This window comes from Lepidothrix coronata, unplaced genomic scaffold (assembly GCF_001604755.1).
Source record: "Lepidothrix coronata isolate B3197 unplaced genomic scaffold, Lepidothrix_coronata-1.0 Scaffold11, whole genome shotgun sequence".
Taxonomy (NCBI): domain Eukaryota; kingdom Metazoa; phylum Chordata; class Aves; order Passeriformes; family Pipridae; genus Lepidothrix; species Lepidothrix coronata.
In genome coordinates, this window is record NW_016690191.1 from 7,131,500 (window position 1) to 7,158,174 (window position 26,675).

General features: G+C 38.7%; 1 protein-coding gene across 4 annotated transcripts in view; it reads right to left on the reverse strand.

The window, feature by feature from the left end:
* PDE8A (phosphodiesterase 8A) overlaps window positions 1–26,675 on the reverse strand; it is a 144,941-nt gene that overhangs the window by 21,848 nt on the left and 96,418 nt on the right. For all 4 annotated transcript variants that reach the window (XM_017805004.1, XM_017805005.1, XM_017805003.1 and 1 more), the window contains 7 exons: window positions 12,256–12,312; window positions 9,659–9,849; window positions 8,419–8,475; window positions 6,963–7,020; window positions 5,414–5,502; window positions 5,100–5,178; window positions 3,416–3,553 (listed from right to left, as the gene is read on the reverse strand). In XM_017805004.1, the coding sequence (XP_017660493.1) occupies window positions 3,416–3,553; window positions 5,100–5,178; window positions 5,414–5,502; window positions 6,963–7,020; window positions 8,419–8,475; window positions 9,659–9,849; window positions 12,256–12,312 (669 nt within the window). The remainder of the gene's footprint in view (window positions 1–3,415; window positions 3,554–5,099; window positions 5,179–5,413; window positions 5,503–6,962; window positions 7,021–8,418; window positions 8,476–9,658; window positions 9,850–12,255; window positions 12,313–26,675) is intronic.

The following is a 26,675-nucleotide window of genomic DNA, read 5'->3' on the forward strand; positions in this document are numbered from 1 at the left end:
AAAAATATGAAAGGCTTTTCTGAGGATCTGTCAGAGAAAAGAACTGTGTATAACAAACTGTGAAGCGAGTGTTATATCTTCTCCTGTGAGCTGCTTGAGGAATACAAATGAAGATAAAGCAAGCATCACAAAATTCAATGCTCTCATAATTAAAATATTTATATCGATAGTCTCCTGACAACCAGGATGAGGTAGAGATGAGTAATTGATCTCTAACCCAGGCAATAAACCCAGGATGTACATAAAGGGATGAAGTCATAACGTACAGATTGGATAATTCCCTCATTGAAAGTGCATCCTTCTCAAGACAGGTTATTCACTAATGTGTTCTTCCTAGTCAACAGATCGATTTTTTCAACTTGTGAATTTCTAAAACCTGTGAAATTGTGGCAGGAAATGTGTGAGGGAAAAGGTCAGCACAATTCTGAGAAATAGCAGGTCCAAGCCAAACTCCTGCTGGTAGGTAAAGTTCTCCCAGGGATGTTACTTAAATGTATTTTAAGAACACCATATGCTCTTCCCAGAGTCTCTGTCAGCAATCCAACAGAGAAGAGCTGCTTCCTAAGACATGCTGTCAGTCAAGCTCATCATTCTGTCTGCATTAGAGCCACACACGCCCTGTGATCAGTCCCTGCTCTATGGCATGGTGTGCTGGGATCAAACACAGAGTAAAAATCATTCACAGTAAAAAAACACACAGTTTCACCCTTTACAGAGTGGTCAGTGCTGATGTTTCAAACTCCATTAAGAAGTCCAAGGCATGCATCTGTCCACTGAGCACTCATACATGCACAGTAAGGAATCCCCTAATTCAGCCTTCCTTTTAGACTGGGGCTTCTTGCACAAGACAGCGAAGTTCAGCAAACTGCTTTTAGAAAACAGAGCAAACCAAAATAAACTCAAGGTGTCATGAAAACAATCTGTAAGAAAGTAAGGCTGAGTTAGGAAGCACTCGCCATAGACCTTTATCACAGACTGTGATTGCTCTCCCACCCACTCTGTAAAGACTGATATCTTGCAAACAGCTCCCAAGGAGTGAAAGGAATTGCATGTCTTGTCTGCTTTATCAATAGCTACACATCTTACTTCAAAAAAAGCAAAACTAAGATAAAGAGCTTTGTGTCAAACTGCAGAGATCAGAGGTAGCAAGAATTCTAGTCAGAATTGCACATTTCATCTTAATGGATGCAATTTGAATTATGAAACAGAAGAACAAAGTTTTTTTAAACTCCTCAAGTATGGATGGATGAACATGTCTTTCAATAACACTGACTTCTTGCAAATTACAGCCAGCTGTAGTAACAAAAAATGAACTTCCAGAGATATTGTTTTTGCTAAGACAAACAGGATCCTGACCCAAGAATCCCTACGTACCATGCAATTAGCAATTTTTGAGTATAATGCCTATGAACTTTGGATATACTAAACTTGCCCACAGCATTATGTTTGTCAGCAAAAGAGGGGAAATGCTGCAAGAGTCCATCTTCCTAAATTCCATTTAAAGATGAGAGGTAGATTTTATGCAGCTCACATTTTTCTAAGGACCAGAAAACCTTGCTTTCTATTATCTTTATTATTATATTACCGTGTTTGTTCAAAACAGAAAAGCCGAACCTGTTGACAGGAGAATATCACAGTAGTGGACAGTTGGCTTTTTTGATATGCTGTAACCTACAGTAGCCAATATAGGGCCTACTGTAGTGGGAAGATAGTCTTCTAAATTTAGGATATAAAGAAATCACAAGACTGAAAGCAATGCACAGACCACATCAGAATGATCCAGATAAGTTAGGCACCTCCATAACATCTTGACACAAATGATTTCAAAAATTCAAATATTTCAAAGGTTATTCCTCACAGTTAACCTTGACTTGCAACTACTTCCTGTAATAATTTTATTTGTAATTCATTTTTATATTAATATATAAATGTAAGGTTACATAGATTACATACATGTTCCAAAGGGAAACACAAAATATGTGTAAACAGAATATATCCACCTGAAACAGCTTAAACTGTTCCAGATAGACAGATAGGTAGTATTTCATTAGCCCTCACCACTGAAGTCGTACAGTCAGGAGTAAAATAAGTGCAAGGAAAGAGATGGATTAGGGTTAGATTTCCATTATTCACAGAGTAAAACATATTTCTGTTATAAATGACATTTCTATCAGCCCACTAAAATATTAAAAAATTTATCACTTCATATCTTGAGAATTGACGCTGTGGATTTAAAACCTGACACATCCAATATATTTGAATTATAACTTAATAAATACTCTCTTCTAACATCAGTTTCGTATTACACTCATTTACTTTGAGATAATTTTGGTCAGGCAAGAGAGATGTGAAGCACCATAATCCAAGCTATTGTCTGTCACTGGGATCTCTTCCAACAGCCAATACATGTAGAAATGAGCGACACATTCTCATTGAAATGCACACGGGATCTGCCCCCAGCCAGAGCACAGCTTTTGTTGATCAGTGCTTGTGTCAGCACCCTGATTTACAGAGTATGACTCACCACAACCTTGCAACCCCGTATAGATGCACAGAGTGCCATGATTCACTTCAGCATCTCCTTGCTCTGTGCCAATAATGTGCTGCTTCCCCCCGGACAGTCGGTACGACCCAACCGGCTGTCCTGACTCAGGTCTGACCGTGGGCCATGACACACCACCCAACACACCAATTCCCAAATCTATTTGCGTAATCTCCATGATCATCTTCCTGTATGGTACCGTGACATGTTCAATGGCATCAGAAGCATTTACACCTCATTGTAGAAATGCAGATGGGAGCTCCTAAACAGATCCTCACGTACATCCACAACACTCCCAAAGGAACATCATGGAGTAATGATGTTCCTTTGCCACCAGGCAAACAGTAACATCCCTCTGTAAAGACCTCCCTTAAAGCCAGACCTTGGACAATCTTAGTGCAATGAACATTTCTAATGGAAATTCATTAGACATCTCCCATATCATTAGAGAATAAAACACACTGTCAGCTGGCAGCTGACACCTATCATTCTCAAGTGATATTGCAAATGTCTCTGATATTTTTATGTTCTGAACTTGCTTCCACATGTCATACTTCAACATGGTACTTTTCTCATTTACACAGCACTGGATAACATGTGCATCCATCTCATTTCTCTTGTTTGCTACAAACAGCATAAATTGTAAAGAAACTCAGCAAGTCACTTATTTTCATAAAACAAGTACCTCTTCCAAGCAAGAAAAGAGAAAGAAGCCCTTAAAAAAACTCCCATTTTTTACTTCTTGTTCTTGTTTTGAGTGAGAAAGTTGCAAATGCTACTTTTCTGTAAAGCTGCAAGTCACAACGTGTCATCTCTGGACTGCAATAACTCTTACAGGTAGCAAATAATAAGTGATACAATGCCATTACTCACCTTTCCTATCTTTATGCAGGAATTAATAGTATCTAGGAAATCAGCTTTTTTTTCATTTATAGGCACTTCTGTTAATTCCTTTTGTATTAGTTCACCTATTTGATAGCCCATCATCGTTTCAAAAGCAGGATTGACGTACTGTGAAACAAAAACAAACAAATACCCATTGAACAGTATACTTAAAGCACAACAGAATCCCTCTTTTCTGTTTGCTAAACCATGGGATCTCTTTCCCAGCTTGAAATAAATGTCAGCATGTACTACTCCTGAGAGAGATGCCCACATTTTTTAATTTGTGAAGCAAAACAGGAATGTGTGCCTGTGAGCAAAGAGAGGGAAATTTTGGAAACAGCTGAGTATTACACATTAACAGAGTTTAGAAAGACAGCATAAATTCCTGAAAAATAGGTTCTGTCAGTTCTCAAACATATAAACCTCAAACCTACCTCTGTGTTCCTAAAAATCACAGATTTGACAGTGGGATACCATAGGAATATTAACCTTATCTATTAGCAAATTCATTGTCTTATTCTATGTAAGGGCCAACCATCACTATTTCCCTGTCCTGGCAAGTCCAGCCAAGCAAACTGGAAGAAGTGGAATTTAATAAAGCACTTTCTCTCTGGAGTGAACATTGCATTTCATTGCAGTTTTGTGGCCCTTGCCCAATAAAACCGAAGATTGTTACCGACAGCCCACACCTTCGTGACCCTCTCGCTTGCTGAGTTACAGGCACAGCTCCTGTCAAAACAGCATCTGAATGTCTCACAACTTACAGTGTTTTAATATGAGAGAAATGCCCTCTGCTTCTAAAGGTTCCCCCCTAAAGGTTCCTTCCAAAAGGTTCCCCTCCATGTGCGAAAGCCCTGCCCGCTGGAGCTCCAGGACTCCTGCACATGTCGGTTCTCTCATACTCTGGGACTGTCAGCAGAGGGACAAAATTGGGTCTGAAAAAAACATATTTAAAACAACTTCAGGATGTGTTGTGTTATTTTTTTAAAAGGGATGAAGAAGGCACATCCTGAATTGAAATTGCCAGTGTCAAGATTTGGGTCAAGAAGGTACAATTTATATGCATGTTATAATTCCCAGAGGCTTAGACTCAAGCTCTTTGTTGATAATAAAATCACTCTTCACTGCTTCATAGCTGGGGATGGAACTAACTCCTTTATAAAGATGATGGTTTTCAGAACTGCAAACCTAAGCACAATTTCTTTTCCCTATTTTAAAGACACTTCTAAGAGAGGATTACATTCAAAAACAGTTGGCCCAAGAATTCTGAGACATCAAACAGTATCAGATTTTAGGAAAAAAAAAAGTGTACAATTATTTAAATAGAATATCCATTAGATTTTCAAGAGTATCAAATTAACATACAATATTTTTGGAAAAGAATGCTTACAAGCCAGTGGCTGCATTCATTCTTGATACAAAAGAATCAATCAAAAAATAAAAACAAGAGAGTAAATCCTTATTCATTCAGAAACAACAATCACCCTTAAAATTGACTTGATTTATGCAAGATACTTTAAATGGAGAAAATTCTACTTTACAGCTAAACTCACTTCAGTCTTTTAGAACCATTAAGTTAGATTAGATTCTTGTGCTGTAAGAAAGAGTAAGTGTAATCATGGATGAAATAAAATACAGAGCAATTTTCTGTATTTTTATAACTGGAACAAACCTGTATTACATGGTCTTCACTTGTGATCTCAATGGCTTCTTGACTTTTCTCTAATGCTGTAAATAATGAATTACACGCCCTGGAAACAAACAAAAAAGATAAAGCATCTCATGAAATTTTATCCTTTTAAGTCTTCTCATATATGACAATAAAGTATTACAACTCCATACTGGATAACATTGTACTTCAACAATTAATGTATTTTCTTCAGCTAACTGCCATTCTATAATTAACTATCATACATAAAATAAATACTCTATTAAGATGTGGCTGAATTGAAATTTTTTTGTTGATAACGTTTTTGGTAAAATTACCTTAGTTTGAACTGTGCCTGTACCTGTCCAAATTCCAGCTGAATCAACTCATTGTAACAGGCCATTCTACTAGAATTTTCTATATATCTCTGCAAATAAAAGGTTAGAAATATTTAATTAATACACATTTCCGAATGCAAGGGTATGAAGCTCTGTTTTCTTTTGCTTGATAAAGAACCAAAAAAAAAAGTAGACAGGCCAAAAATGAACATGCTGTGACACAAGCAACACGAGAAGACTATTTTTTGGGACTAGTAAAACTTTTTAGGTTACTGCATTTTGAAAAGGTGACTGATCCTCATGGTAATGAGGTTCAACCAATCTGTTTATTCTCTGTGTTTGTTAGGAGGATCAATGTATTTTTTAAAAATCTACTTTTAGCTCTCATGCTACTTATTTAAAATAAAGTGAAAAAATTGTTGTCTCTCAAGGCATCGAAATCTGAGATTATTTTGAGTTTCTAATTGCTAATACTCCAAATTTTCTACATAGAAGAAAGCAAAATTTCCAGTCAAACACACCTACCATTGGATACAATTATTGATTTTGGGGCTTGTATAGCAATGACCTCAGTATCTTTCACGTTATTTTAACACTTCTCATATTTACCAGGTATGAGCCTGAAATGTTAAATCTTTGTTCATGCTAAACCAGCACAGAAGTGGATAGTTTGCAGGGAGGACTGATTATCAAAGGTAAGCCACCACATTAAGGTGCTAAACAAAATTTTCTGTGCTTTGCCATTAGCCCCATCTCCAAGGCTCTGATCCATAAATAATTCATAACCCGTGTTAAATTACTTATGTGCCCCCTGGAATGACTCTTTTCATTTAAATACCATTATCTTCAGGCTCTAGCATTTCCTGGACTGGGACCTTACTAGAAATAAGCAGAGGGGTGCAAATGGAATGTGATGGGACAGCCAAAAATCTGGTGAGCATGGAACCAAATATTCTGAATCACACTGTAAATCAGGCCCATTTTTCTTCCATTGTCAGCTGAATGCAATAAGGAATCCACTTAACTGATGTACTAATAAGTATCTTTTTAGCTTAGTTGGAATAGTTGCCAAGGAACAGATTCAATGCAATACTTTTCAAGTGCCTCCAAACAATAGATAATAGCATTTGACAGTGTCTGAAGCCTGTTTACAGATGTGAATTGGCATCTGATAGAAGAGATTTCCCACAGCACATTGTGCTGTTCATTGCAAGCTGCTCTCTGGCTCTGCCACAGTCACCAGTCAATTTTGTCCATGTCAACTTTTCAAGCAGAGCATCATATATTTCATCTGAAATAAAGGCATAAAGCAGTAAAAAGTCTCAGCACCACTTCTTATGTTCCTGAGAATGGCCACCTACTCAGCATTATTCTAATTCTACTGGTGTACGATGGTCAGAATTGGGACCTACAGGAATGAGCAGCACGAACAGGATCTACAGGTTGGATCACTGACACAAAAAGGGACTGAGCCAAACTTCTGGATAGTTTCTTGCATGAAAATTTTGAAATATCAGAGCAACCCAGTACAATATTGCAACATACATACCCTTGTGAAGCCAGCAGAGATCAGGGGCAAAATTGATGACTCTTCACGGTCAGTATGCCTTTGAAAAAAGAATAATAAAGTCAGAGATTATTTTTGTAATCAACTGAGGCCAAATTTCACAATCCATTGACATACTTGTATCCCAGATGTCACACATACTGCTAGATGTTTACGGGATCTAGGAATAAAATATATTTTTTTGTGGTTTTTAATAAGCTTTCATCTTTGGCGTGGAGAAGTCAAAATGTTATTTTCCTTTATGCACGTAAGGTGCTGCTTACACCACAAAAACCTTGTGCTTCAAGGAAAACAATTAATGACCTAGGTTGTTGGACTACTCCTACTTTTTTTGGTACTGGATTCTTTATTGTTTATGCTGTCCTTAGTCAGAGATGCACTTGAAAGTCAATACAGCCAAAGTTTTAAGAAATTCCCTGTCTGAGTGTACCAAATCCTAGATGGGCAACTCAAGATGCCCGAATGAGGACAGATTTGCTTGTGTTGCCTACCCAGTGCCTTCCAGTGGGTCACTTTGGGAGGACATATTCCTAAATGAACTACCTAAATAATTCTGAAAAACTTGGCTGAACTAACTGTTAAAAGACTCTCAACATATGTGAATGTATGGCTGGAATCTGGAAGAAAGGCAACTATGTTAAGTTTCTGTAAATGAGCAGATTGAAGTTTTTATTTACACTTGAAGTTTCGGGTCTTGAAATGTTTAGTTATGGTCTTTTGTTTGCTAGAGATGGGGGTATATTTTTAATGGGGAATTTCAACACCTCATAATTAGTTTTCAGAATTTATGTTTTCTGAGAAATGGCTATTCCCAAAATCGTACTTTGAGGAAATTGTCTTCCAGTTATTTCATTTCAGACTAAATATATTGATTTTTTTACATTATTTTATGATATATAAGTAATGCTTTCAGAGGAGGCGGATGGAAAAAGCATATGTACTGCTTTACTGAGATGTCATAATATAGTTTGTCTTGCTTTTAGAACTTCTGTGGTCAGATGATACTTTGTACTGATCAAATTGTACTGATCAAATTGTTCTGTATCTTTTTTCACAACTCAGAAGGTCTCCTGTTTGTGCTGAGATTAATCATATTAAAAGGCAGATCAAGAAAGGTTCAAAATACAGATCTGTGAGACATTCTGTACAGGATGCTGCAGAAGTTGTTTGAAACATAGTCTGAAAGCTTGCAATGATCAGGAGAGTGGAAAAAACCCCAAAACAAAACACAAAGTGAGACCTCCTTAGTGAAAGCAGAAATGAAAAAAACATTTCTGCCTTAATCCTGTGGTCGAGGATGGTGAAAACTCTATGTGGTATATAGTTATTACTAGCCCAGTAAGAAGTTCTCATTCAAGTTTTTAATGTAGTATTTACTTTTAAAATTATAAGATTTACACTTTTGATCACACTTGAAAGTAAAGATATGAGTATTTACCTCTGTACTACACAAATAATGACTGTATTTTCTGAGGCTTTCGTTGTTCTGATAGACCTTTAAATAAAAAGCAAATAATTTAAATTTTTTTAAGTTCACATTTCAGAAATCATGACTTTACAGACTATTCACACAGTACTTTTCTTAAAATGTCTCTTTTAACTCATTTAACAACAAAACAAAAATCAAATCCTGAGCCTGCTACTAAGAAAGGAGAATAAATTCAGCCATATCTGAGACTCCATAAACATAAGATTATTCTAAAACTCAAATGTTATCAGTGGGAGAACAGCAAAAATTCTCCACTCTGAAATGGTTTATAATGGACTTGTTTGAAGGACTTGGCCTCACTCATTTCAGGTGCATTCTCCTTTATTCTGGGACAGAATGGTAAACATGGGAGAAGAGGAACAGTGCTGATACCTAGAGTTTGCCTGACAAAGATCTTATCTAGTTCCTTCAGTTTAGCAAGAAGAGCCTTTGTCCCAGTGCCCTGGCCTCACCACACTCACCCAGGGTACATACCCTGACCCTGCCACCCCCACCCCACAGCCTGTTATTCAGTCTAGACACATTCCCAAGGGGTATTTCACTGGAAAGAAGTCACTGAAGCAAGGCACCACTGCCTGTCAAGTCTCTGTGGAGAGACTCAGAAAGGCAAATCTTTTTCTCCTTTTTTCATACTTCACAGCAGTTTCTAAAAGTATTTTTGGAATCAGATTGCAACTTTGCTCTTCATAACATATTTTCAAATGTTGTAGGTATGGAAACACACACACCAAATGTTGCCTGTTTGCATCTGGGGTTGCTCAACAGCAAGTAACATTGCAAAAAAATGAGAACATTCATGAAGTGAATGTATTAGTTGAATTGCTTGGTGATATATGCTATCTTTGCAGTTGATTTAGTGTGCAAACAAGGAACCAGGGATTTGGGAATAAAAAAAAAACTAACAGAAGAAAAACAAACAAAAAACCCAACAGTTCACTATGGTCAGAAAATTTGTATGCTGTGGCCCCAAGCCAGATCGAGCTTCAGACACCCTAGTACACCACCAAAAATGCTGCTGCTATCAGATGTAAAGCACTGAGGTAATACTATTTGATGCTGTCAGTGCACACCTGTCCAGAAAAGTATATCAGTGATCAATAGTTTATAAAAAGGTCATATAAAAGCAAAAAAACTTTGATGATGTGTTAACTATATTGCTAAGCATTAATTGCACTGAAATGGTGCTTACCTGCATAACGCTTCTGCATCAAAGTATCTGGAATGCCTATGGTCAATAATGATAATGTCATGGTGTTTATCTAGAAAGCTTTCTAGAGCAGCCTGAGGTGTCCTGGCAATGTTACATCGAAATCCAGCTTTCTCACACGCCCAACGGAACCCATTACTCTGGTCGTCTTCCTCAGCAAACACTAAAAGTACCTGGGTTAAAGACAAACAGTGAAGAATTACAAACAAATCTTACATATACAGTATACAGAGTCTGTAACTTTTGCCTATTCTTAACGTGTTTTTTAAAGCCACTGCCAAGGCTTAATCCTTAATTGGTTTTTAACAGAATTGCTTTCTACAGAGCACTGCTTTTTTATAATTGTCTGTATACAGAGGTGTTTCAAGTGGATAAAACAGTTTGCCAGAACCACGTATATCCACACGGGGAGAACAAGTTTGGAAAGTGTCTCTCTTGTCATTATCTACAAAGAGAGCTTAGGCAGCCAGCAGAGACAGGGTGCCTGCATTTCAGACAGTGTACATGAACTAACAGCAAGTCCACTTCACTGAAACTGTCTCACACGCAACCATTTTCTTGGGGTTTATTTGTCTTGGATCATATTCTAGAAAAGGGAAAAAAAGGCCATGTTTCATCTTGTGTGAATCAGTACTCAGTGGTGCTTCCATAGCACGATGAAAAATGTGCTTTCCTTTTTATCTCATCCTAGTTCCCCAAAGTACTGGATGCTGCCCACTCTGTGGGGTTTCTGGAAATTACAGACAGGCTGGTCTAAATGAACTCAAGCCAGACTGAAATCATAAGTAGTACCTCTATATATGGAGTATGTCCCTGTGTGACTTCTACACAAAGCTTGCCATGGGATTTATATCACAGAAGAAGATTACCATAGTTAAAATCCAGAACTGGAAGTCAGATCTGTGAGCCAGTATTTGTTCTGTCCTAACTTGCTGTGTAATTGCCAATAACTAATCTCTCTGAGCCTTTTTAAAATCAATACAATACCTATATACTAAAAGTATTATAAAGCCCAATTCTTTAGAAATGTATTCCAAAGTCTAGGATTTAAAACAGTAGAGAAGATAAAGTCTGCTAAGGAGCACTCTCCTGTGCTTTGCATCAGGATAATGTTTTGCAGACAAAAACATCTTTTGCCTAAAAGAATACAGCATGGCAGACTAAAGATCTGTGGTGTGTTGTTTTGGGGGATCACTCAGTACATGCAGCCTTTCAGGAAAGATGGACAAATAAACCAGCATTTGGTCTATTGTCCCAAGACACCAATCTTTCAGTAACTTAATCAAGCCACACTTAAATATACGCTTCAGTCAGACAATAATATGGAGCACACGTAACTCACACCATATCCTACTGCTGTTTATCTTCCGGATGATTTTAGGAACTCCAGTGCTAGTTATACTTTGGACCAGGCTGGTGAAGTGTCTACCAGTAAATCTTAACATTTCCATGTACTGCATATTTTTGTAAGACTAAAGGACTTTGTACTCACTGAGTTCAGGTTCCTTTTATAGCAACCTGCAAAACTGTTTGCTATATTTAGTGAAGTTAATTTACAACACTCCTTAAGAGGGGAAGAAAGGTTTTCAGCAATAGCACAAAAAGTCAGCAGATCTGAGCTGTATGATTGACTCTGGCACAAATGAGATGTTGCTCAACTTCTCCTTCCCTCACACCTGCCAGCTATATTAGCAGGATAAACCAGCAGCACTTCAGAGTGGCCTATGACTGGGCAAAAGTGATAAAAGCATTAATAACAATACAGGAGGCAGAAATATTCAAGAAATGTTTCTTATTTACACTAGGGGAACAGCTGGATGAGGATGTTCTAAAATCTGATGTTGAATAACATTACTGTCTGTTTTGAAAATAGCTCAGGAAGATGTTGAACTGCAATTCTCGAAGACATTTTCACATTATTAGGTTCAGATGGCATTCACTGAGGAGTTTTCTAATTACTGACCGAGGAATATCTTGGATGATTAATGGTTCAGTATGCCTTGGGATATGGGAGAATTTTCAAAGGAAGTCCAAAGGAGTCATGTATTTGCAAACCTCATACTCACCCCAGACAAATAAGGGGACAACTGACATAAGACCCTTTTTAATAAAGAGACAAAGGAGGATTAATTAATGCCAGTCAACAATGAAGAGCAAAAAAACAAGCTCACTTCATATCTTCTGTAATAATGTTGCAAGTTTTGTTGATGCTAGCAATGATTCTGGTATAATAGATCTTGACAGGATATTTGGCTTAGTATCAGTTTGATGAGATTTTGATTAAGAACTGACTACCAGTAAAATACAAAATGAGGCACTCACTAAATTGATTACAAGCTAACTGATAGCAAAGAATAGATAGCTCTATTTTTATGAGCTGACTGATGGTTGGAGAAAACAGGCAGGGTTTTTAGGATATCACATAGAACGTCAAGATAAAAATCTGTTATGTGCACATTATCACTTGATAAAAATGCTCTGTGAAGATCTCTATACCCTGAAAAATTCCAGTCATAAATTTTAAGCTAACATCTGTGATGTTTTAGAAATCAAGACTTCAATTTGAACTGCTGTGTTACCTGAAGTTGATCTTGATGAAGTCTCATAGGGCCAAACTGCACATCTGTTACTGGTGCCTAAAAGAAATAAGAAGGGATGTTATTAATGCATTACACTTAAGAAGAAAGAAAAATTATCTCTGTTAGAGAAGACATTTCTTATCTACTACTGTCTCAGGGTTATATTGATACCATAATGATGCTGCTTCTTCATGAGAGTCTTACTCTGGTTTTGTAAATTTATATGTTAAGCTGCATTAATAGAAATCAACAAGCTAGTGCTTAATTATTTTCTTAATTATTGTGATTTTAAACATAAAGTAATGGATTAGTCATGAAAGTCTGATAGACATTGTTATTTTTCTGTATCCTCTGTATCAGTCCAACTGTTCTGCAAAACATGGAAATGTTTAAAAATTCCATCTTTTAAAGTCCAAAAAAGCATTAAATCTCCAGGAGGAAGGCAAAAATATGTAATTCTGCCCCTAGAATTTCACATGGAACAGGTGCCCAAGGATGCTAAAAAAAACACAGTAATTTCATTTCTCCAACAGCATTTTTCTACATTTTCTCCTTCCCATCCAGTGCCTCCAGAGATGGTTCCAGAACTCAGATATTTGTACTTGACAAAGCAATGCAGCTTTGCTTTGAAAAACCCTGCAAAAACACTGTCATATGTCATGCTTTCTACATGTCAGTGATTCTCACATTAGGTTCTGATCAAGTAACACAGGCAAAGAGTTTAGCATGAACTGAGCTGGGATCTTTCTCCCTCACGTGTCCCTTCATGGAAAGGAGGGCAATGACAAGAAGTGCTGTTTATCACAGTTGCTTCTCTTTTATATCATTAATCATTAATTCAAGCTTGAATGACTCTTCAAGTGGTATAGGATAGACTTTCTAAAGTAGTTAAACACATAAATACAGAGGGAGACTGTAATAGGATTACACGGGGTTGGTTCTTTGGGAATTCCCACAAGGTAAATATCAGCACTTTCAACGTGCTTAAATATTTTTCACCTTTTGTCCCAGAAATTAAAACTAAAAAGCAGGAATAGCAATGTTCCCAATTCAAAATAGGAAACAGAGACCAATCAATGGTCCTTGGAGTCACATAAACTCTTCAAAAGTAACTGGACAAAGAAAGCAGAAGAAAACAATTTCTGGCAATGCAGTAAACGGAAGACATCTCTGGATTCAAATGTGCAAAGAAAAGAGCTGTTGAGCACAAAGGTGGCATTTTTACATTGTTCTTTTTCAATATTAAAACCGCACTTGAAGATCAGATTTATTGCTTTACAGTCTGGAATTTTTCCATTAAGTAATTTTAAAGAATCATCAGCACATCCCACAGAAAAACCTTTTAGAATTGCACGCTCCATTCTTTCTATGACCTTACTGCTCCATTGCACATGAGTTTCTCATGTGTGATTTTACTTATTTATCAGCTTGGAAGTCATCACTGCAACATTAAATAAGCAAGAAACATGAGTCAAGAAAAAATGGCAACCTAGTGCCTGCAAAAAAAAGCCAGGAACCAGTGTTTGTCTGTCTTGTTTAAGAGGGCCTTTAAGAGCTGATGTTAAAATGACATGGAGAGGTTTCAGATTTACTCAGTCATTCTGGTCAGATTGGATTAGTTTAAATACTCTCCAGTCTTTTTTTTTTCTAATTTTGAGACTAAAAATCTCTCTTCAGTTGGAAAACTCAAGCTGCTTTATTCTCCCTTGTGGCCCATCATCCAATTACTCAAAATCCACACTAGAAAACAGCAAATACTTTTGCTGATAATGCACACAGCAGGAGGGAATCCATCTCTTTCCACCAGGGTTATTGGTTTTATAGCACTGACAGTAGTAACTACTTGTCTGAATCAGTAAATCAGCAGAGATGCCTGAAGGACATGGAGGGAGAACATGTAAGACATGCCTTTTTACAGTCACTTCTCTGTCCATAACTGTACTTCAAATCAAATCCTGACACATTTTTTTGTACACTCCAACTGCCAGCATAAAACAGCAAGTGTTTCCAGTGTCACTGAATGATGGGCCTGAGATGAACTTCACTGGCATCTGAGGGGATGCAAAACCCCATCCACCAGGCTAGTGTACACTTGGACTATCAGTCCGAGTCCAAGGGGAATTTTAACAGATGAGATAAAGCCAGTATTGTCAGTTACTGTTTCTCAGATGCTTCTTTTAAAAAGTTTGTGAATGAATAGTCATCAAAGTATTTAAAGGACCGAGCCTGAAAACAACTTTTCTGCCAGAAATCTGTGGCTATTGCAGCACTGAAAGTACCTGTCTAAACACCATTTAAGCTTAAATCACAAGAACTGCCCAAATGAGATAAATTGTCTTGTTACACATTAACTTGCTGTCCTGAGTAAAAGAAAAACCCCTTCTGCATATCAGCTGGAAAATTCTGGTGAACTCCAGTTAATTCTTAATCCTGTTGAAATCTGTTCAAATAATTTGATTAATCATTTCAACTTTTTGTGTGCTGCTGGTAGCACTGAGAAGTAACATGGTGATTAAGTATTGTGTCAAAAATCAAGGCTTCAGCAAGGATTAGCAGAAACTCTCAACTATTGGTGAACTACATGAGCTTCAAAAATACCTCTAATGCTGCAAGCTTAATAACAAAACCAAACCAGCCAAAGCTCACATATATAGTAACTGCACAAAAACATCTTTATTCACTCACACCTTTTTCTATTTCTTCCTTGAAATTTCTTTCCTAGTTGAAAAACAAAAGCCTGAGTACATTTCCACATTGGCAGACACGACTTACACATGTGACAGCCTTCTAGGCAGGCACAGATTGGTAAGAAAGGGTATGAGAAGACAGAGGTAGAACTAGTTATAGATTCCTGGAATTGACTGTGATAGGGCTGGGTCTGTTGCCAAAGAGCTGCTGACGCAAACCTAAGTGTACAGCATATGTGACTGTGGCTACTTCAAATGCTTACACACAGCAATTGCAGCCCTTTTACATACTCTGACCCGCTGAACTACTGCTGGTAGCACTTATTTTCCCTCAAATTTGTCTGTCTGGTTTGAACACTGTAGTTTCTGTCCTATGGAACGAGTCCTGGCCCCGGCACAAAGCAAGATCCACCCCAAGGCAATGGCATCAGCCACATGTGATTGACAGCTGTCAACGGGGAGGTCATCTACTGACTGCTGAGAGCGGCTCAACACTCCCCAGAAATTATCTGTGTTGTAGCAGCCAAGTTGCAAACATTGAAATTGTTGATAGAAATAGTTCATGTTTCCAATGTCCTGAGAAAAGTGAATGTTTGGTAAATAAAAACAAGTGAAATAAGCTTTAAAAACACAGACCCAAACAACTGTGACTTATCTGATTAAAGTACAACAAACTCAATGTTGACCTGATATAACCTGGTAAAGTACTTCTTGCTATGAGTCATTCTTCGTATTTTACCAGAACAGAGTCTACAGGAATGGGGTTTTTTATTCTTCTTACAGCTAGAAAAACTTTAAATGAATTTGCTCAATGAATAAATGCAGAAAGAAATAAAGGGTGGATATAAAGACAGCTTGATTCACATGCTCCCTGCGGTGATAAACTGCTTGTCTGGCATGTGGGACACATCAAAGCAGCCCACAGGTCTTCTATTTGCTAGAGGTTTCATATCTTGGTTTTCTCCAAAATGTCTCTTACCATGACCAACTGGAGAGGAGAGCAAACCTCCTAAAATTTTGGGCAGAGTCAGCCCCCAAAAAATCCTCTGGCTATTAACTTCCATGCAATACTCCTGCTATGGAGGGGCAAACACATTCCATCTGGAGGCAGACCTTCTTAAGACACTTCTTTTTGTGGGATGTTTTAAAGCACGCACAGCCCAGGGTAACCCTCTGCTGCAGCATCACCCACTCAGGAGAAGGGCTGGCAGGGAGCTGCTGGCATCCTAAGGAATATTGTCTGAAATCCACAACTGTTCCATCACTTCCCTTCCCTCACTATAATATATGGCACAGATAACCACAATTATTAGACATATTGACTTCACTGCTGGTCTTACTGGACTACAGTTCACAAAATTCATCATTTTACAGATCAATATTTTAAGGCATCACCAAAAATTCTTATCTAATTGTAAAATACATACTTAAATTTTCTACATATACTAGGTATGTGATACAGATCTGCATGAGTTGACTCATCAGTAAGATTTGACATGAATAAGATATGCTGGGAGCCACAGAACTGTTAGCATAAACTGAATACTGATAATTCTAAGAAAAACAGAGAGATTCGTTTTACAAAGGAAAAAATATGCTTTCTCTTAACTTGCCATTTTAAGCACAGATTTATCACCCCAGAAAATGAAAGCCCAAATTAACTCATAGATTTATACCATACCTTAAACTTTAATTGATTCAGGTTCTATTGCCTGAAGAAATTTGAATTTTGCATGATAATACACTTTCTTGGAAACCTTAGCCAAATCATTCTGGATGCTGAAAGCTGGGAAATAACCCACTCCCTATAAACTGGTAGGATCTTGTCCACTCAGGTCATATCAGGGCGGTGCTCTGTCTCAACAGAGAAGGGCTTTGTGACTTGGTGTGGCTCTCATTTCTGGGCAATTAAAGTCTTCATATTCAGGATCAGGTTTTCACAATTCACATTTTAATTTGCTTATAGTAACCTTTATCACTTTCTGAAATATATGAATACTAATCCAATCTATGGTCATTTACCTATCTTTTTGTCTGGGGAGATCTCTCTAAGTAGATCATTTAAGAGTTAGCTGCCTATTTTCCATGCACTTTCTGCGAGACACTGAACATCACTGTTCATGTCTTCCTTGCAAACTTTGTTAGCACCCTGCTGTTACAAACTCAGCTTTGGTACAAGTAACATAAAATGCTGTCTGAGCAGATCTTCCAAACAGGCACAACTGTTTAGAACATAAAATGAATTATATAGTCGACAGATTGAATTCTGACCTGGCTAGCAACAGTGAAATTCAGAGTAATTCCACCAAATACAAAGAATACATCCTGGATTTACTTCGGTGTAAACAAACTGGGAGTCTGGTTCTATGCAGCTCCTTCTTTTGTTCTTTGGAGGCCACAAAAATTTGAATAAAGAGTAAGAGAGAATAAAGAGTCCAAGGTTTCTGCCTTTGCTCAACAGATTCAAGGACAAAGGTAAGCCTGGCTTTCAAAGACCGTATGCTGTATGGAGTCAGTTTATTCTTTGCCACAATATACAGACATGAGTTCGGAAAAGCAATTAAAATTTACCAAAACCTCAACCTAGATGAAACCTGTTAATTCCAGCCCTTGATATTTTTTTCTATTCCTGTTTCATAAAAGACGTAGACAAATGTCACAGACTCTGAATTCACATAATGTAGCATTTTGACTCAGTGCTCTGATAAAATCTAGCATTTAGATTAGTCTAAATCAGGTTCCCACTGATGCATCGCTCTCAACAAAACAATACAGATTTAGATCTATATTACAAGATACAGAACACCTGAGGTTTTATTCTGGTATCATTTTCCCTTTATCTATTTTCTCTTTCAGATTGATTCCTGGAAGAATTACTTACAGTGCTGCCATATAATGATACAGCAAACAGTAAGTGATGGGGTAACATACCCTCTGTTTTTTTAATCTGTCTCTTAAGTTTTAGTATCTGCTGTGAACCAGTTTTACATAAATGAGAGCAAAACTCTGGCCTCTGATTCACATCATTAACAACACACAACTTGGACACCTTGAAGTTTTTGTGAGAACAGAAGTTTTATCGAGTGTATCGAGTCATCAGAGCTCTCACACCAATCAGGCTGCCAGCCCTTCAGCCACATGACCCACTCTCCTATTGCCGATGCCCTGACAACACCTCACTCCCAAAATCCAGCCCCACTTCCACTGCTCAGCCTTGAGGCAAGTTTTGTGTTAATCCAGGTCCTGAGGAAGCCACCAAGGAGATCTACAGAGATCTACAGCCTGGTGGGACAGGGACTGCTTCACTGGAGTGGCAGCACAGAGGGCTGAACACCAGGGCTAACCCAGCTCCATCAGGACTCTCCCGGGCACAGGGAGGACCCTGCTGATTTTTGGCTACATGTTCGGCTTACCACAGATGCCAACCACTATTATATATGTTTGTTTGTTTGTTTGTTTGTTTGTATTCTGGGCCTGGTTCCCCATTGCATTTCCTCAGTGCCATTGCACTGCAGTAAGTGAAGCCAAGTTAGAACAGAACTGCAGCAACGCTGTTGGGAAATTGCACTCGCTGCCTTCTCACACACTTTAGACACAACCAAGAACTGCTTTGTACAGTTTATAAATTCTCCCCTTATTCTTCACAGGAAACTTTGGTTATCAAGCTGCAAGCATGGCGCATGCAAAAGTAAATCATTCTGTTCCGTTGGAAATAATTAACGATGTTGGCCCAAAGTGACTTGTATTATTATCTGCAGTGCGGTAAGGCCTCGGTGGCCTCTGGCCCAGATGAGTGTCCCACTGTGGTCACATTGTACAATGACAGTAGAAAGAGTCCAGTCAGCAGTCCCTGCCACTAGTAAAGGTCAGAACTTTTACACAGAACACGCTGATAATTTGGGAGACTTTCCTAGCTCCTGATAGGGTACTGAAGTGATAAAATAAATGTCATTATCTCTTAGCATGCCTATGGAACTATTACACAGATCTGCAAACTTGAAAAGGGAGGAAATGGTTGCTGGTTCCATTTTTAAATTCAGAGGAACTGAGGCACTGCGGGAGACAGTCCCAGCACACCAGGCACCGGTAATATCGGGACCACTGGATAATGGGTGGTACCTGGAAAACCCTCACTTATTTCTGAAATTCAAAATGATGTTGCTGATAATTCAAACACAAGTTATATCACATCTTGGTAACCACAGTATTATTGTAGGTTTCTAAGGTAAGCAGACACAACTCCAGCAAAGCAACTCTCCAAATCTCACAGTGTACTTCCACAAGAGTCCTCACTCTCAGTGAACCACACACCCAAAAGGGACAGAACGTATCACAGACAAGTCAGAAAAAGAAAGCCATTTACTTGTTAATCCACACTGACTTTTTCTGTCCAATGAGAACAAAGTTGAATGGAAACCAGTCCTCGTATCAAAAGCCATTCAAATCCAGCAGGTTATATTTCCTGCAGCAAGTTCCTAATTCAGAGATCCCTTTTAGACCTGTATGTTATGCACAAGTACATAGCACTTGAAATTTCATCTATTCCTCTGTTTAGAGGAGAAAAAATGTGAATTATACACTCCACAACAACCCTGGAAATGTGAATAACCTTAATACTGATCTGTGCCTCATGGTCATCATTTTGCCAAATGTTATTATGACCAGCTAGCACAGAATTTAAAATGCCCTAAGTCTGCACAATCTTAAGATTTGAGATGGCTCACTGGGGTCTTCATTAAGGTCCTCACTTTCTGATTGAAAGTTTTTGCAAGAACTTCTCCATTCAGGCCAAATATTCACAGAACTTTGGAGGCTGAGAGGTCTCCCCATGTGGAATCCCTGGGCTGCTCACTATAGTCAAATATTTCTGTGTGGTGAGGGCATGCTGTGAAGCATCTGTAGTTATATCCTGCACTAAGAGAAAAACAGTGGCTTAAATGATCTGGCTTGTACTTTAGAAGAATTTTTTAAACCCTATAATAATGGTTTTCTATACATAGATTGCAGCGATGGATGTCTTTATCAACACAAAAAAAAAAAGTAGTATGAACATTTTCAGCTGTTCAAACAGGAACAGAATGTGCAACATGCAGAAACAGAATTGTTTCAGATGAAAAAAAGAGTTCATCTTTAAGGCACTAGCACTAATTCAAGGGTCAGATGGAACACCCTGCACTTCAGAGCAAATGTCCCCTGAAGTCAGGCATCCTTGGTATTTTGGGGTTACGTGCAAATAAGGGCTGTGATTGCCTCTGTGTACCATGGCACCTCATGGGCAGCTGAACAGCACATCTGTGTGGATATTACCACTCTGAGTTTAAGCAGCTCTTCCCTTGTACTACTCCAACAAAGCTGAAACTGCTCTGCTTCCCCCTTGGCAATCAGGACCAGCCACATTCTACCTCACGAAATCCTTTAATGGCAGCCACATAAAAACAACGTGCCTAGCAATTCCCAGAAGGCTGAGGGACCTACTTCCTTTCCGCTTTTCCCCCCAGCTGACACAAGTCTGGTTACTCCACTGGCCAGGAGAGCTCTGGGGACCAACTCACTCCTCATATGCCAGCATTGATATAAAAGTTTCAGTGTGCTGTCCTCTCTCATCTGCTGGCAGAAATAACTTTTACCCAGATACCAAGGCTAGCCAAGTCAGAGAAGAAATTGGTCTTTAAGTCTTGCAAGTCATCAGCCAAGATGCATTTAAAATCAGAGCATTAAATATGTTGGGGTTTGCATAACTCCAAACAAATAAATACAGCCTTTGCCTTTACCAACATCTTTGTCTAACGGAAAAGGAACTTCTCACTCGCCTGCTGCCACCTCAGGTGTATTAATTTTGCAGGCAGGCTGTGGCTGACTTTCCATCCCCCCAGCTTGAGCAGACGCTTTAGTACAAATACTACATTCTTCTGGCCTTGAGGGAAATTCTTCCTGCCTGCATTTTAACAGTTGAGCTGCATGGCACTCTGGGAGACTTATATATGGCACAGTAGTTCTATTGTTTAATATTATTAAAACTCCTTGCTCTCTTGTGATTCTGCAAGATCCTGAAGTGTAGTAGTAAGTGCTAATCTGTTTCATATCTATCAGCTAGTTCTCTTCTTTCTGGTGGATACCACTTGCTAGTTTTATTTTAGAGATTATTACAGATGCATCTGAATACAATCATTATCAGTTTTTGGTTTTTCCCTTATGCATATGAATTTCAGCGACAGTTTCCTCTGAACCATCTGGATTTGAACAGACTCAGATGACTAAAAGGAAGTTCCAGTCTATCAGGAAGTTTTTCAATTACTTTCTTTATGTCAGACAAACTTTTCATGGCTTGGATCTATCAACACTGCAATCACCACAAACAGAACAAGCAAAGCAAGAGAGTACAGCCCAAAAATAGCATAAACCAGTCAGTGGATCTGACAGACTTCCTAGAAGATCTCTATTTTGTTCTAAACCTCCATTTGTAAAGGAACAAACTTGCTTTTTCTATTGTCATTAATAACCTATTGTTTGCATAGACACAGTTCAGGCTTTAGTGACCATAGTAATTTTTTCTACCTGCTGCCATCCATTATCATAACAGGAGACATTTCCCAAGCAATGTCAAAGGGCCTGCAGCAAACTGCTGTCAGACCACAGCTGGGCAGGCAGCAAGCTGAGATCACCCCTCCTGACCTGTTGAGAACTGCACAGGAGCTCCTGTGATTGCTGCTTTATCTTACAAATCTCCAGCCTTTGCATAAATTGGCATCCTGGTTGTTTAGTTCTCCAAGACTGGATGGTGACAGTATGGAGGTGCCTCCTTCTCCTCCTTCTTCCCCATTCTCCCAGCCATTTGCCACGCACCACACCCTCACACAGATTACTGAGGTGTCTGTGAACCTGCTGTGGTCCAAAAGGTGTGCTCTGCCCACCTCACGGATGCACGAACTCACCTGTGCTCCATCCAGTGCCCTGTCTGGGAGCTGCTCTGAATGACAGCAAAGGTGCTGCCTCAGATGTAATTTTGCAGGTAGAATAAATGTGAAGTCAGTGGGAGGGCAGCCAGTACAGTGAAGGAGAAATGTTCCATACTGATAATAAACATATCAGTATTTTTTTCTGTTGAATACATGTTTCTCAGGCTGAGTGTAACTGTCTGCTGATATTTGAGAAAACCAAAAGAGAAGTTCTTGGCAGACGAACCTTTTCTAAATAGAGAACTTTGTCTCCAACACATGAAGACTTGAGACTGCAGGCATATTCAAGGTACCTTTTTTTTAAAAAATGAGGAAATTCACAGTAGTACATCCTGTTTTCAGTGTAAGGTTTAGCATTAATTTTCCTTGTTCTCAGCAATAGCCAATCCAACAGAGTTTATGATAAGGAGGAAAACAAGCAAATAGACTAAAGAGTCCTGGGGATCCCTTTTTTTTTTGACCACTAAGAACTCCACTGGCTGAGGGGATGAGTGATTGGCTTCTTCTAACATAGATGCCTCTTCATTTCTGAGGACCTACAGGGTAGTTTGAAACGTGACACTGGTTTTCTGCTTGACTCTGGTTCAGTAACACTCAGTGCTTCTGCCAGCCCACAGGGCTCGTTAAATATTACACACTTGGTAGATGGGTTCTCTCTTTTTTTTCCTTGAGTAGAATAGAACCTTTTTACAGTTATGCCAATACCCCTAAACTCTTCATGTCTTTAATGAAGTGGGATTTTCATTATAATCAGAACTGCAATTAAGTAGAACTTGATGCAGCAAAGCAATTTTTCATTCTAGTTCTCTTGTAAACAGAATTTCACTCTATCTGGATTTGTGGTAGGCACACTCCATTTATTTAATTTAAATGAAAATAAAACTGTGTAATTATACCATTATCTTCGATACAAAGCAATGTCTGCACATTCTGTCTATGGAGAAGCATTTCCTTTACAAAAGAACTACTGGATATGCCAAAAAAGACACTGTTGGTATAAAATGAATTATTACAGAGCACGATTTTCTCCCTAGAAATGCACAAGCAACCAATATGTTACCATCTCCTAGTAAAGTTTCACAGGACTAGAGCTGTGGCAACCGAGGTCTCAGCAGAGCAGTCTCCCACAAGGCAGCTCTTTCATAAACAACCCACCATCAAATCAAGGAAGCCCACAAAGCACTCTGATACTGTAGTCCTTAACTGGGAAACAAATTCAGCTGGGTATCAAATATCCACTTGAGATGAAATCCTGCCCTCAGTGAAGTTCATTGACATCGATACTGTCCAAATATACTCTCTCCAGGTACCATGTTTGCACTTCTCAAATAAAGTACAAGGGCCATAATTATGCAGGCAATGATCTATAGATGTTGAATAGCCTTATATAAGTTATTCAACCTTGAGATTTCCAGGAAAGAGAGACATCAACTGGAGATACTCCCATCAGATACTTTCACAAGTTATATGATGTCAGTGAAACTGTCACAGAGTCTTGCTGCAGTTACAAAATTTGAAGAAAGATCTGTAACATGCAGGGGGAGTTAGAAGAGAAGATGCAAAACCACTGAATAAATCTATAATGTGAACATGTGCATTCACCTGCAAACTGCATAGATGGTTAAGTGCTGTATAAAACCATGAATACTTCTGAGCACTCAGCCAGCAGTGGTTAAAATGTGCATTTACTTGAGCAGATGTGGACTTTTTATGTGTCATCTGAACACATATTTTAAAATGGTGCTTGTCTTCCCTTTAATGTGGGCAAGATGTCAGAAAATTTTTTGTCAGAAGCTTTATCAGACTCCTCAGGCTCCAAGTCCTCAGACCCTTGGGTGGGCCCTTCCATAAGGGCTGTCTGAACACCAGCACTGTGTTTGACCTTTGGGATGAGCAGGGTCTCTGCTTCTCCCAGCAAAATGTGAGCAGAGCCGACACTAGTGCAGCAAAACAACTTCTCGAATATTAGGATCACCAGGTACCTACCATTTTCTGCACAATTTTATTGACACCTAAATCTATCTGGCTCATCTAAAAAGATGCACTGCAGCTGTGAGTGGCACACTTGTTTAACAATAGGAATCAGCGCTGGAGCTGTGCACAGGTGGCTATTCTGTCACATGACACAGAGCTCCAAGTAGCACCATTCAGTCAGGCAGCGACACCCTCATTCCACATGGATAACAGTGATGAACTAGAAGGAGCAATAGGAAATAAAGAGGCTCCACCTAGTCATTATATAATGAAACAGTGTCAATCTATGCTAAAAATGCCCATGATTAGCTGCAAGGAAAACTGGTATCTATCCAAAATCAATCTCCCTCAAGATACAAGGTCTGTTATCTAACGAGGTGGAAGCTCATTTAATCTGTTTTGCAACTATCCAAAATATCTTTCTCACTCTGCTGGTTTTTCTAAGAAAGGATGCAGTGGGCCTGGGCCTTCTGCTGCAAGCACAGAAGCTTTATGCCAAAGAACAAACAAGAGAAAATAGACATTAAAGTCCTGTCTGGCGACACCATTAATAAGTTCACAGTCACCATTTCCTTCTTCCTCCCCTGCACCAAGTGTTTCTTCCCAGACAGTGATGCAGACTGCTGATAGCTCTGGCAGGGAGCTTTTACCAGAAATTTTAGCAGGAAATGTTAATTTGCAAGCCTCAGTGTCCTCCCTTGGGGAGGATGGATGCTGTATCTGCACAACCAAACTGTGGAGACTCAGAGCTCCGCAGACCTGCCTGCAACATGCAAAAGAGAAACTCCTCTGTATCTCTAGCAAAGCTGAGTAAAAAAACCAACTGTACTCATTTATTTTCTTTTGCCTTTTCCCCCCAAGCAATGAAATACTAGAAGAACATCCAAAGCAAACAGAGAATTTCTATTAATGAAATATCCAATTTAGTGTAGTTTCATGGCCTGACTCTGAGCTCAGCCAGACTTCTAGGACACAAAACCAAAACCTAGATGGAAATTTCTAGGACTAGAATAAAACAAAACTACTGCTTTGTGTAAAAATTACACTCCATTTCTATAAACCTGTTTAATGGGAGAGATAGGCTGTGTGAAGCAGTAAATACAACACACACATCACAAATAAACTAGATATCATGGATAGTTTTTTTAGTATAAAATCTAATGTCTGATATAAGTGACAGACAGGAAAAATCAGACTCATGTTATTAACAGTTCAAAGAAAGCTACAGTAAAACTATAGCTTACTTTGAGAATTAAAAACTAAAAGTAAACCTATAAACTCATTGAAAAATTATGTAGATCAGACTCTTGAAAAGTTTATTCCTCAGACAGATCACCTGATTTCTTTTTCTTCCTCTATGAACTTTGAACATAAGGCTGTAATTACTTACTAGAGATGCAAGAGAGAACAGTGTCCTTGATTAGGGGAACTTTTTCCAATCACGGGAAGTTCATTTGACTTGCTTTATGTGTTTGCACGTTTGTTTAAGCCAGGACAAATGTTCTTACCACATTCATATTTGTGTGGTTAGCAGATTTTTCTGCATCTCTTTTGTCCTTATCCTCCAAAGACAAAACAAATGCTTTACTGCTCAATGTTGAACTTTATAATTTTAGTCTTAGGTTGCGGCAGGAACATATTTTGACTAACTCTATGAGCCACTAACATATACAGTCTAAGCACCTATCATGGAACACCAAAGTTCTAATTGTTTTCTTCACTGCTTAATTTGAACCAATATGTCATACTCTGGATGACTTCAGAATACACTACAAGATGCATAATTTAATCCAGTTATATTCTGTAATCTAATTTTGCTAAGAACATTCAAATATATTCCAACAAAAAAACCCTTATGTGAAACAGCAGGAACACATTAGAGGTGGCATCAAACCACTACTGCACTAGACATAAATTACTCACAGTATGTTCCCCACAAAACAGAGTAACGAAATTTGCAGGCCACAGTATGAGGTTTGTACCCAGAAATACTTTCCAGATGAAGCAAGCAAGATTTGCAGTGGGTTTGTGACACAACTGACTATTTCCTGCTAGTGGAAGAGATCTAGTGCGTTTGCTGCACGGATTCTGTGTCCTTGCACACCTCCTCTTCCGAGTTCCACAGGCAATTAAAGCTGAAGAGGACACTTGTACAAACTAAGGTCCACCATGACGCTCTGTGTCCTTCCCTCTCTGAGCAGCTGGCCCTGAATGCTGAGTAACTGATCACCAGGGAGTTCCTCTGTCAGACACATCAAACAAACACATTGCCAACCAAGTGTGAGTGGTATTCCAGCCTCATGCCCCTTCTTTATTCTTAAATAACACAACCCTGCCATTGCTACCCATGTACTCTTTGGGAAGGAAGTAAAGCATGGCTTGTTGGTACCATAAAATAATACCACTTACAACATTTAAGACTGATTTGAATTTTTTACAAGAGAAATGTGCCCATGTTGGGAAAAATATTTTGCTGATACTGTAAACATGAAACTATGGGTGTCACAACTCACATTGCACATATTACATTTCTACTTCAGACCAAGCTTCAAGACAGAACTTCACAGTGTTTATGACAACTTAATAGCTCAACTGATGATTTTGCTTTGCAATTTTCCTCTGTTTTTTTAGCCTATTTTTTTTTAATCTGCAGGGCATATAGGGCTTATAGAATTACCAGGACTACCACTGGACTGCCTTGCTATTTTTTCTAGAAAATCTGTTGGCTCTGCCAGTCAAGAAAAAACACTTCTTCCCCCAAGTTTCACTTTGAGAATTTAGTTAGAGCCTTTGCAAGCAGCAC